General features: G+C 36.5%; 1 protein-coding gene across 2 annotated transcripts in view; it reads right to left on the reverse strand.

The window, feature by feature from the left end:
- The window catches only part of LOC136026998 (regulatory-associated protein of mTOR-like), a 272,404-nt gene extending 262,185 nt beyond the window's left edge, over positions 1-10,219 (reverse strand). For both annotated transcript variants that reach the window (XM_065703879.1, XM_065703880.1), the window contains exon 1: positions 10,016-10,219. In XM_065703879.1, coding sequence (XP_065559951.1) covers positions 10,016-10,189 — 174 coding nt within the window. In that variant the 5' untranslated portion in view covers positions 10,190-10,219. The remainder of the gene's footprint in view (positions 1-10,015) is intronic.
- Between the last annotated feature and the right edge of the window lie 3,852 nt (positions 10,220-14,071).

Raw genomic sequence — 14,071 nt, forward strand, 5'->3', positions numbered from 1 at the left:
AGCGCAAGCCCTTAACCAGTAAAGGATGTAATATTATATGCAGGTTTTTTGTGAAAGAGGCTCCCAAATTTAACAAGATATGTCGGTATTTTAATGAAAATGGTTTCTGTAAGCACAGAAAAAAGTGTCGTTTTTTACATATATGTCCGCGCTTTATTTCGAAAACTTGCAGTAATAATGAGTGTAATTTTGACCACGTTGATTTATGTTGTGTTTTATCATGTACGGAAAAAGAATGTGTTTTCGCGCATGCGTGTTGCGGTACATCAAAAAGACGTAGCTCCAGTCACACCAATCAACAGGAAAATACTTTTCTGGATCCGAACCCGGCATCAAAAAACTTAATTGGATGGGGGTTACGAATTCAAAAACATCGCGATTACACCTTTTGCGGACCTCCGTGGCCCCCCTTACCAACAATCCCTCCCGTACATCAACATACCCCCAACCAAGCGTGTGTTGCGCCTTCTCGGTCGGTCGGAATGTTTTTCCCGGATCCGCTACCTCAGCAGCATCAACTTTTCTACCCCCCACAAAAGATAACGTCCCCGAGCCCCCCGACAGTGTTTCAAATCCCCGTACCTCCCCCCTCCTGTCCACCCTCACAGCCCCCAATGGCGAGGACACAATTTCTTTCGTTTCAGCCGAAATTCCAGTACTGAATAAATTTGAGCCCCTGGTTGGTATGGGTAATCCTGATGACAGCCTCACCCACCAGGGAAATAACATATTCTTACAAAGACCTACAACAAGAACATCAAACACCACTAAGGTAAAGTATTATAATTCTGATGTTTTTTCCTTCCCTAGGTTTATTTACGCAAATGCTGAAAGTTTAAATTTTGATAAAGTGGCTGAGTTAGAAAGTCTAGCTCAGGCAACAAAGGCATCTGTCCTAATGGTTTCTGAAGTTCATCGACAAAACCCAGAACTCCTGAAAATAGGTGGTTTTGATGAGTTTATAAAAATACGACCTGATGACCATCCACTGGGGAAAAAAGGTGGCGGAGTTCTTATTTATGCCCATGAAATTTTTAAAGCAGCTAGACTTGATGTCCCTTTTTTAACTGAGTACGACGAAATAATGTGGGTCATTCTAAAACCACGACGTCTCCCCCGGAAATTCACTGGTATTGCTCTCTGCGTGTATTATTACTCGCCGGGTCAGACGAGTGAATACCGCCAAGCATTCGTAGAAAAGCTACAGCTCAGTTCGGATTTTGTTTTGGGCAAATACCCATCATGCGGAATTTTCATGATGGGCGATGCCAATGAATTAAAGCTCCATCACCTGGACGCCGGAATCGGCCTGAAGCAGCTCGTCAATTTTCCCACAACCAAAGGTGGCACCTCCCTTGACCGAATTTCCACAAATATGCACGAATTTTACAACATACCTACGACCGGGGCTCAAATTGGAGGTAGTTACCACTTTTCTCTTGAACTTAACCCCACCTGTTCCATTAAAATCGATTACACTACAACTGTAACTATCAGTCGACCAATCACAAGTGAGGGACTTCTGACTTTTGGCCAATGGTTAAGCTGCGAGAAATGGGAAAAATTCCAAGATGCTAAAAGTAGCAACGAAAAAGCTACTATTTTCCAAGAAGCTTTGCTTCATAATTACAAGGCCTGTTTTCCTGAGAAGTCAACAAAACGTTTCTCGTCAGATCGACCATATATTACACAAGAAGTTAAGAAAATGGTAATGGAAAAGAGATGGCTTTTCCGTCAAGGTAATACCCAACAAGCCAACAGGTTGAAAAACAAACTAAGAAAAGTCACTCGAAAACACGCGAACAAATATGTAGAACGTAAAGTTAATCATCTGTTCGAGTCCAAACCAAGCCAGTGGTACAACCGAATCAAAAGGATGACGGGCAAGGTGGAAAAAGGAGTCGATTTTGGCATTGATGAAGATGACGTCGTAACAACCAACTCCCTTAATAAACATCTGGGTAACATTGTGCAATCCCTCCCGCCTTTGCTGAGCGTGGGAATACCCACCCCTCCTCCTGAGTCTTTTGATTTCCCTTTGATATCAGAGTCCCAGGTGTTTTTCAAATTAAAAAGGCTTAAAAGAACAAGCATTACCCCTGTAGATATTCCCATTGATCTCATCAAAGCATTTCCAGATTATCTTAGTGGCCCCCTAACACTCCTTTTTAATCAGGTGACAAAAACAGGTGAGTATCCATCAATTTGGAAAAATGGGTTCATTACACCAATACCAAAAAAAGATGCGCCCAATGATTTTTCGGGTGTCCGACCGATCACTATGACACCCATTTTTAGCAAAGTGTATGAAAGTTTTGTTGCAGCATGGCTGAAAGACCGTATTCTGGACAAAATTGATCCAAGGCAGTTTGGAAATATGCCAAACACATCTACATCTCATTACTTAGTAAGTATAATTGACAGTATTTTGCAAAAACTCGATGAACCAGATTCTTGGATTAATCTTATTGCAATAGATCTAAGAAAAGCTTTTGATTTAATTTGCCACAAAATTCTTGTAAAAAAACTTCTTGGACTAGGTGTAGATTCATTCCTTGTACGTTTAATTGCTAGTTTTCTTTCTGGTAGATGTCAACGGACAAAATATAAGTCCACCTACTCCGACCCACTACCCATTTTTTGTGGAGTTCCCCAAGGTACCCTCTTGGGACCACTTTTGTTTCTTGTTATAATAAATGATTTGGCAACAACACTGGACGATCGCTGGAAGTATGTCGACGATCTGTCGCTCATTGAATGTTGTCGGAAAAACCTACCAAGCAGAGCAGGTTCATTAATGAAAGATATATGTCAAGAGGCAAAGGTGGACAAAATGACTGTCAACTTTGATAAATCTGTAATTTTAACATTTTCTTTTTTAAAATCTGCGCCAGTTTTTAATCCACCTATTCCCAGCGCCAGTCACGTGACCGAAATTAAACTGCTCGGCGTCCATATCACTTCAGATCTGAAGTGGAATAAACATGTTGATGGCATGTTAAAAAAAGCTAATTTGGCCATCAGGTCTCTAAAGTTGTTGGCTCGCCATGGAATCCCTGCACCACACCTCCTACGCATCTATTTCTCTTTTATACGTTCCACACTTGAATACTGTTGCCCTGTATGGCATTTCGGGCTGACTAGGGAACAGTCGGACCGGGTTGAGAGGGTGCAATACCGTGCCCTCCTAGTAATCTCAAAAGCCCCAAAAATACCGTACATATCCCTCCTTAATCAGTTTCAACTTCAAACCCTTCAATCTCGTCGTTTAAAACTAGCCCTATCCTTTGGTAATAAAATTTTGTCCAGCCCTATACACCGAAATATCCTTCCTCCCCAACATCAACCGGCACGGGTAAGGCCACTCAGGGCCGTTGCAGAGCCTGTACCAAAACTTCAACCTGTGACTGTGTCACATGCTCGTTATGAGCTTAGTTTTGTGCCCTCGTTTGTTAAGTTGTTTAATGCTGGATCGACTTTTTAATCCGGATTATTGTTGTTAATTGTATTATTATAATTTTGTGTATATTTGTTGACTTATTTTCGTGTGTATGTGACAATTATTATTGTTAATTGTATATATTATTAATTTTGTGAATGTTAATTTTGACTTGTCGACGAATTTTTGTGTGTGTATGACAATAAAAACTAATAATCGGCTCTGTCCGTCGAATGTTTTTTAAATAAAATGAATTTGAATTGAATTGAATTGAACCTGTTCTTAAGTTGAAAATACCTCAATTTTTCTAACTTTTCCGAATTAACCCCCTCCCAACTCCCCCAAAGAGAGCGGATTCAGTCCGGTTATGAAAATCAAATATCTAGGACTTGTGCTCATTCTTCCCACCAAGTTTCATCCCAATTTCTCCACTCTAAGCGTATTCCAAGATTTCCCGTTTCCCCCTCCAACTCCCCCAATATCACCGGATATGGTCGGGATTCAAAATGAGAGCTCTGAGACATGAGGTCCTTCTAAATATCCAATTTCATTAAGATCCGATCACCCATTCGTAAGTTAAAAATACCTCTAATTTTTTTCAATTTTTCCCCTTCCAGCCCCCCAGATGGTCGAATCGGGGAAACGACTGTTATCAAGTCAATTTGTGCAGGTCCCTGACATGCCCACCAATTTTCATTGTCCTAGCACGTCCAGAAGCACCAAACTCGCCAAAGAACTGGAAATCCCACCAACTCCCCCAAAGAGAGTGGATCCGTTCCAATTATGGCAATCACGTATCTTGAACTTGTGGTTATTCTTCCCATCAAGTTTCGTCCTGATCTCTCCAATCTAAGCGTTTTCCATGATTTCCGGTTTCCAAGATTTCTGTTTCCCCCCTCCAACTCCCCCAGAGAGTGGATCCGTTCCAATTATGGCAATCACGTATCTTGAACTTGTGGTTATTCTTCCCATCAAGTTTCATCCAGATCTCTCCACTCAAAGCATTTTCCATGATTTCCGGTTTCCAAGATTTCTGTTTCCCCCTCCAGCCTCCAATGTCCCCGGATCCGATTCGAATCAAAAACAAAGCATCTGAGACATGATCCTTCTATATAGCAAGTTTCATTAAGATTCAATCACCCATTCGTAATATGAAAATACCTCAATTTTCACATTTTCCAAGAATTCCGGTTTCCCCCTCCGACTCCCCCCAGTGTCACCGGATCTAGTAGGGATATAAAATGAGAGCTCTAAAGCACAAGATCCTTCTAAATATCCAATTTCATTAAGATCTGATCACCTGTTTGTTCCAAATATCTCATTTTCTTAATTTTTCCGAATTACCCCCCCCCCCCCAACACCACCAAAGAGAGCGGATCCGGTCTGGTTATGTCAGTCACGTATCTTGGACTTGTGCTTTATTATTCCCACCAAGGTTCATCCTGATCTCTCTGCTTCAAGCGTTTTCCAATATCTCTGGTGCCCCCCCCCCCCCCCCCAATGACACTTGATCTGGTTGAGATTTATAATAACGACCTGAACTACGAGGTCTTTCTAAATATGAAATTTCATCAAGATCCAATCACACCTTCATAAGTTAAAAATACCTATTTTTTCTAATTTATCAGAATTAACTCTCTCCCCCCCCCCACCCCCCCACCCTACCAGCCACCCACACCCCACCCCCAAAAAAAAAGAACGGATACGTTCCGGTTATGTCAATCACGTATCTAGGACTTGTGCTTATTTTTCCCACCAAGTTTTATCCTGATCCCTCCACTCCAAGCGTTTTCCAAGATTTTTCCAAGAGCTCTGAGACACGCATCCTTCCAAACATCAAATTTTATTAAGATCTGATCACCTGTTTGTAAGTTAAAAATACCTCTTTTTTCTAATTTTTCCAATTTAACCATCCCCCCCCCCCAGATAGTCGAATCGGGGAAACAACAATTTCTAATTTAATCTGTTCTGGTTCCTAATGCGCCTGCCAAATGTCATCGTCCTAGCTTATCTGAAAGTGCCTAAATTAGCAAAACCAGGATAGACAGGCCAACAGAATTTGCAATCACTATATTGTCACTTGGTAAATACCTAAGTGCCATAAAAATCATATCTTTTGAAACAATTATAGTTGGCGATTTCATCAACCTGCCAGATATTTTATGGATTGATGGATATGAGTCATCAAAACCACAAACTATGGATTCAACCTTTTCATCTTGTCTATCAAACAATCATATATACTAAACTTTGAAAGAGTCTATAAGAATTTGTAGCGATCAGAATCCATCCCTTCTTGAGCTAGTTATTGTTTCTAGTCCTGAGATATTGATAAGCAATGATTATCTCCCCCCCCCCTTGGAAAAAGTGATCATTTTACAATTCTCTCTACAATTAATATTCACAGCAAACAAACTACTTATAAGCATCACTCATTTATTGATTACAAGGCTGTAGAGATTTAGCATGTATTAACTGGAGCTTTACCACAGATGATGATCTTGAGACTTCTTGGCATATCTTAAAAACTTTATTACTTAGTGCTGAATTGAGACATACTAGCATCAGCATGATTAGACAGCCTAAAACATTGCCATATCTAGCTCCTCTTACTTGTAATCTCATCCAAAGAAAATCCAAAGCAAGGAAAAAGTATCAAAAAGATAGGAACTCCTGCAACTTCAAAAGATACCAGGTAGCCAGAAATCTTGTCACAAATAATATTTAAAAATTAAAATCAAATTATGAAAACAAAATGGCTCAACAAATCAAGGTAAATCCCAAACTCTGTTGGAGGCATGCATTAACTAAGAAACCAGGTACACTCAGTTCCAGATCTATTGGAAAACGGATGTGTGATATCCACACCTGAAAGTAAAGCAGAAGTCTTGAACAAACAATTTTCCTCAGTATTTCTTGACGGTCAGGCACTATCTTTACCCTATCACTACTGCTATGCCAGATACTAAAGTACTTGAATGCATGGTGAATAAGAAACTTGCTTCAATTAACGTAAATAAATCTAAGGGTCATGACAATATTCATCTGCGACTTCTCAAACATACTAAAGATACCCTAGCTGTCTCATTAGCTCTAAACTTCCAAAAATCAATCAAAGCTGCACAACTTCTGGTAGATTGGAAAAAAGCATACATAACTCCTGTTTTCGAAAAGGGAAAAAAAAATTCTGTTGCAAACTAGAGGCCAATCAGTATTACCTCTTCTGTAGTCAAAGTGATTGAAGGAATAATTAGTGATGCTATTATTAAACATCTTGAAAAAAATGGCATTCTTCACAATTCTCAACATGGTTTCCAAAGTGGTAGATCTGTTGACATAAATCTACTGCAATCTTACAATCTTGTTACACATCTAATAGACAAGGGAATTCCTGTTGATGTTGCCCTCTTTGACCTAGCCAAAGACATTGATAGGGGCTACCACAGGAGACTGATGGTCAAATTACATGCTGCAGAAATAAACAATCAAGTTATTGGCTGGATTAAGGCATATCTTGCTGAAAGGACTCAGCAGGTCAGAATATTTACATCTCATAGAATGCTGATCTATTCCAATTCATTGCTAGTCAAGAATGGTGGGCTGCAAGGTGCTATCCTTGGCCCTACCCTCTTCAATATTCTTATTAATGATGCCCCTAGTGTAGTACACAATTATTTAACTTTATATGCAGATGATTCCAAACTTATTGGTGTCAGAAACCAACTTGGATGCAGACATCTTTCAACATGATATAAATGAGCTTAGTAATTGGGCAAATGCCTGGTTATTGAGCTTCAACACATCTAAAAGCCCTGTCCTTTATTTTGGAGAAAATGACTTATGTTTTGGGTACACTCTGAATGACCTACCACTTGAGGCTGTTCCCAAGGATAGATATCTGGGTGTCTTGATTGATGAGAAACATAAATTTGATTCTCATGCTGTTATTGCTGCTTTATCAGCTAAACAGATCCTAGGAACAATAAAGAGAACTATCAGCAGCCACTCTCCAGGAGTCATGACAACCCTATATAAAGCTCTTGTTTGACCTAAACTTGAAGTTGGCATGGCACTTGTATCCCCTTTTTACAAAAAAGACAAATCCATCCTAGAAGCAGTTCAAAGGTGAGCAACAAGATTGATTAGCAAATTCCAAACAGTCCCCTATTGTGAACGTCTTCATTGCCTTGAACTATCAAGTCTAACACATAGGCACAAACGCAGGGATGTCATAACTGCCTTCAAACTTGTTTCAACAAACATTGTCTCTGATTTATTCTTGTTTGCCGCCACCTCTTCTCCCAGATGTAACTCAAAGAAACTGTCTAAGATGTCATGTAGACTCCACCAGAGAAATAAGTTCTTTTCAAATAGAGTCACCAGCCTTTGGAATAGACTATCAGAATATGCTGTCTTTGCAACTTGTCTTGACACTTTCAAATCAAGAGTGGATTCTGAATGGAGTGATGTTGAGTGGAAGTATGATTGGGCAGCCCATTAGTCTTCAATTTGTCTTTAATTCTTCATGGAGCCTATAAGGAGGAAATCCTTAGATTGCTCCAAGCTGCAATTTAAGGTAAGATGTGGCATTAGGCCATATACAAATCTTTGCTGATTTTTTCTTTTAGATTGGTATTATAAAGCAACTTTTAATAAGAAACAATCAAAACAAACAATCTATACAAAAAAAACAGCAATGTTTTGTCTGCAGTCTAGGGCTATATCTTGTCCTAGTAGAGAGGAGGGGTAGGTTGCATTTGCAAGGGCGAAAATCGGGATATTTGGAGTACAGCATTAATATAAACATTGAATGGTGTGTTAACCTTCTACCTAGAGAAGTAATTAAAAAATTGTAATTTACTGGCATAGCCTTGTAAGAGGCTTCCCACTATTTTATCTACTATATACCAGATAAATGATAGGTCTTTCCATTATCTAGCCCAATAGAAGATGAACATAATGGAAATTATAGATTGCTTTCCTTCTATAAAATAATGGAACAAAAAAATACAAATCATATAAACTGCTTCAATGGAGAAAATGAAAAAAAAATGAAGGACATGGTACCACCTGTCAAGGTTTTTTCAGGAGCTCATAATGGAATCTACAAAGGAAGCAATTAGCATAGTTAAAAAGGGCATAAAAGATACATTAAGGGATTTGTTCACCTTCTACCTAGCAAAGAAACAGATGAACTCAAAACTTACTATAGAGAATACTATATATGAGCTTGAACAAACTGATACAAATCCAAAAACACTCATAACATACAAGACCGCTTTCATTTATTCTATTACTGTTACTTGATAAAATTTACTACTTACCCTCAAGATCTTTAAATCCACCAGAAACCAGTTAAAGTCTGAAATTACCCAGTGACTGGCATCATAAATAAGAAATAGATGTTAAGTACTGTCTTGCTGTGTAGTTTAGTATGTCTGAATATATAGGTGTGTCTCAAAAAACTGTTCACAGGTTTTAAAATTTGCAAAGCAACAAGGAAATACTTTGTTAGGACAACCCCTATAAACTAGCTACAACAACAATGTAATTCTTGCTTCATTATTATCAGGGAAACTTTTAGTTGATTTTGACTTTTAGTTTTATTTTATTAACTACAATTTTGCCAGAAAATAAGCAGCAGGAAATATATACAAGATTACATAGTGGAGTTGGGGGAAAGGTGAGCATACTACTTGCTGTCCTTTTTAATGCTCTCTCCAAATTTACAAACCATTTTGCCTGTAAATCAAATTTGAAACCCTTTAATGGACAACAAAATGACACCTAGTTTCTGATGTTTGGCACAAGAAACAGGTTAAGAAAACTGGTTAAAACACACTAAACAAATAAGCTTTAGATCACTTCTTTCCAAGTCATAGCCTATATTCAACAGGCATGGATTAAAATCAATCAAATTTAACAAACTTAACAAGTCAAAATATTAGGCTAACAAAAAAAAATTAATTAACTAAACTCAAACAATTAATTAATTTTTAGTGCTGCCAAGTTTGGTATTATTTTGTTTTCTCTGTGAATAGGCATTTTGACCTTTCAAAACCATTAGCCTAGACTTATATCTGATTGAAAAAGAATTTCAGATCTACTGAGAGCCTACTGGCTTTATCATTTAAAAATAATAATTTATTAATTAAGATCACAATACAAGTATACATGATAAACTAATGCAATTAAATAAAATATCCTGCATATAATAGGCCTACAGTAAGAATTTTGCTGATTAGCCTAATTGTTTGTTTGTTGTTGTTTTTTTTTTTGTCTTCTAGCCTACATTATATAAATCTATCTTATATCAGCACTCATATTTCAGTGGGCTTTTATTAGTATCAAACTGAGTGCAAATCTACGTTGCTAGGTTATCATGCAACTTTAAGTTGGGGGGAGGGGTGCATTTGCAAGTGAAATGATTATTATATTGAGATAGAGCATAAAAAAAAACTTTTAGTTATGTTTTCATCCTGTTCCTATTAGCTATAGAATTTGAATATTTTTATTTTAAATGGCTAAACAGTCATCAATTCAACTATAAAAGCATTCATCATGGCTATAACTTGCCCTTTCTTTAAGTCTCCAAGGCTGCAAAGAATCTTCATTAGGTCTTTGGTTGACTTGATTAGGCATATTTTCATTTTTTATAAAGGCTATAGGAATAGCCCAGTCATCCAAGTCCTCGATTGCTCCAATATTTAACTTCCTATTAACTTCTGCAAGAGAGAGCCGATCTGCCATTGCCAATGCTTGTTTTTTACATTTGAAATCCACGCGTCTCGTTTCTATGGCAAATTTCAAAATTTTCACGCTAAAAAACTTATCGAAAAAAAGCAGCTAAATGCCCAAAAATAAATTTATACTGCTAATCTTTGGTATTTTTTGGCTCAAATTATTTTTGTCTATAGCTAATATGGGCTGTAAAATTCTGAAAAGAACTTTTAAAACGCACAAAGCACTTATTGTTATAACATTTGAGTGCTTCGCTTCACTTTACCCCCATCCCCACTCTCAAATGCGTCAAAATCATGCCTCAATTATAAATTTCCCAGGTATTTTCCGGTTTTTTGTTTCTTTTTATCTTTTTAACCTAGTTTCTATTGGGCGTGGATTGAAACATACTGGAGTTGAACGCCTTTATTTATTTAATACATTTCTGGATCAGTGTCTTTGTCTTACAGTATGATTAAATATAAAAAAATAATTTACGACCAAAAATAAGGACCAGCATTAAAACTTAAAAATTATAGAAATTGCTCCATATGTTAAGGCAGTTGTTCCTTCCTCAAAACTAAGCTCTACATGCTAAAGTTTCTATACACTTCAAACTTCAACTTTACTTTATTCAACTTAAAAAATACAAAAACAATATTATGCCCTAACAGAGACCAAAGTCCGTAAAGTTGGGACAGTGCAAAAACATTGAAAAGCTATCAACATCTCATCATAACAATGGTTCCCAATTTAACACGGCAAAAAACAAACAAAATAGAAAAAAATCTCATAGAAGAGAAGTAACAAGGATAAGTAAATAAATAAATATCGGGCAAGAGGGGCGTGGGAAGCCATCCCAAACACAGGGGCATAAAAACAAAACTTACAAAGAAGAAGATCAAATGATTTAATTTTTCATCATCAATGGTGAATAATTAAAATTTTAGCAAATAATCTTTAATATTTACTTCTTTAGATTTAGCTGAGATTTTGGGATGAGTCAAATTTTGTCATTCAGCTTATAATTGTTTGTAATGAAGGGTATTTGGTACCTAATCGAAAACTTTGACCTTTCGGAATTTACAAAAGGAATTTGGTATATCCCAGACCTTCGACAATCCGAACTAGGAAATAAAATTAACAGAGATTTATCATAGATATAATTTTTAGAAGTTTGGATTTGAAAATGCCATATGGAAGCATTCAATACTCGTATATCATTTAAATCTAACAAATTTAAGAAAAGGAATAACGTTTCAGTTCCTGAAACATTTTCAAGTTTTGAAGGTCGATGTAAAAAATTTCCAAGTATTCTTATTGCCCTATTTTGTAGTACCTGAAAGGGTTTTATATGCTTCCAAAATGTATCAAGATATACAACTGAGCAGTAAGTCAAATAAGAAGCAATTAGAGAGTGGTAAATTATCTTTAAAATGATAAAAGGAAAAATATTCTTCAAACGATACATCGACCCAGTGTTTTGAGCAAGTTTTAATCTTAAATACTCAATATGATTATGAAATGACAAAAGGCGATCAAGAAAAACTCCTAAATAACGAATTCGACCCTACAAAATTTTGAACATTAACCTGAAGCTCCTGACAAGTAATCATTCGAGTTTTGAAGGACCAAAAGCAAAAATTTAGTTTTTGTAAAATTCGGTACTAGATTATTGGATACAAACCATCGACTAACTGAGGTAACACTTATAGTCAGATTTTCGATCAAAATCGATGAGTCCCTAGCTTTAACTGTTATAGGTGTATCATCTGTAAATAGAACTGCATGGCTAATATTCTCATGCGAACCCCGTGAAAGATCATTAATATAAATCAAAAATAAAAGTGGACCTAATACTGAAACTTGGGGGACACCAATATTAATAAGACTATTTAAATAAGTTATTTTTCCACCAGCATCTACTGTGATTTTGCATCCGCACAGGTATGATTCAATAATTTGTAATCCTTTTCCTCTTATGCCGGAATTTATCATTTTGTTAAGAAGAATTTAATGATTTAAAGTGTCAAATGCTTTTTTTATATAATAGAAAACAGTAGCCACATGGAAATCATCATCTAAAAAATCATTTATTTTTAATTAAGGAGCTGCAACTGCGTGTTCTGTCGAACAGATTGCCCTAAATCCAAATTGATATTTGGTAAAGAAATTTATTTTATCCAAATAGCTAGAAATCCTTTCTTAAAATTTTTTTTCAAACACTTTAGATAATGGCGATAAAATTGCAATTGAACCATAATTACTCACATCAGGTTTATCACCTTGTCCATACAATGGAAGTACTCGGGCAATTTTCCATCTACTGGGAAATATACCCGAATTGAAACTCAAATTGAAAATGTGGATATGTGGTTCAAAAATAATTCCGGCAATACTCTTTGACAAATTCGTTGATAGTTCATCATGTCCCACTGAATTACCGTTTTTTATATTGTTGATAATCTTTTAGAATTCTGCAAAACTAATAGGGGCCAGAAATATGCAACAAGCTTCTTATTCCAATTAAACGGTCCTTGTGTTTCAGAAGTCATTTTAAAGAATTGGGACAAAAACTCAAACTTTAGCATACAGAGCAAGGTATTGAAGAGGGGATATCCCCCTCATATACGAAATAATTTCTGTTTGTTTTAACTTTTAATGTTGCTCGTTAATCGCAAAGAAAAAATTTCCTAGGACTATTGGCTCGACTATCACCATTGGGAAGAATATAAAAATCAAATAAACACGCGTCCGGGATCTTTCTCTTCATAAAATATAAGATTCTCCATCTTTAAAGATGGGAGCTTGAAAATTCGACAGTAGGATTCTCTAATGTACTGAATCTGATTGTTTTTTTTTTTTTTTTTTTTTTTTTTTTTTTTTTTTTTTTTGTTTTTTTTTTTTTTTTTTTTTTTTACTAAGATTCTTTGACTTTTTAGGGGCGTTTTCTCCATTTATAAAATCAAGCAATTTTTCTCGGACTCGTAGCTTCTGATAGGTAATGTTGAAATTTTAAATCTAGAAAGCTCTAGAGCTCTTTTTAAATGATAAGAAATCGGAGGGCAACTATGCCCCCACCCACACCCCTTTTTATCAAATTCGTCCGATCAAAATTTTGAGATAGCCATTTTGTTTGGCATAGTTGAAAAGTCGAATAACTATGCCTTTGGAGACATCCTGACTCCCCAAAGCCCCTGGGGAAAGGTCTAAGTTACAAATTTTGCCTATTTTTCACGTATAGTATTTATTATTGGGAAGTATGCTTACATTTTTCGGGTAGGATGAGGGCAAATTTCTGCTGGTTGGATTTTTCCACCGGACTAATTTTCCATGGGGAGGGAAGTTTCCAGGGAGTGAATTTTTCAGGGGAAATCTTACACTGGGGAATTTGCAAGAATTCCTATACGAAATTCGTCTTCTGTCCTGTTTTCTATTTGGCGAATAAATTTTAAGTGCGGAGATATTAAGGGTAATTGTCCGGGGTATATTTTCACCAAGATTGAATTGGCTAGAGAAAAAATCCTTGGGGAAAAAGGACTTTTCCGTGGAGATGTTGCCAGATTTCCTGGCATTATTTAAAACGATCAGAAATTAAATTAAAAAACATGTTTTATCAGCTGAAAGTGAAGAACAACATTCAAACTAGAAAATATCAAAACTTATTACGTATATGAGGGAGGTTGCTCTTCCTTAACATTTACTCTTTACGCAAAAGTTCGTGTCCCAATTCTTTAAGAACGACTCCTGAAACGCTATGCTCGTTCAATTAGAACAGTAAGAAGCTTTTTTTTAAGTACTAAAAAACTTTAACGTAAAGAGATGTTGAGGAAGAGTAACCCCCTCATATACGTAATAGTTTCTGTTCGTTTTCATTATTAATGTTGCTCCTTCCTTTCAGTCGAAAAAAGT

Source organism: Artemia franciscana, chromosome 5 (genome assembly GCF_032884065.1).
Source record: "Artemia franciscana chromosome 5, ASM3288406v1, whole genome shotgun sequence".
NCBI lineage: Eukaryota > Metazoa > Arthropoda > Branchiopoda > Anostraca > Artemiidae > Artemia > Artemia franciscana.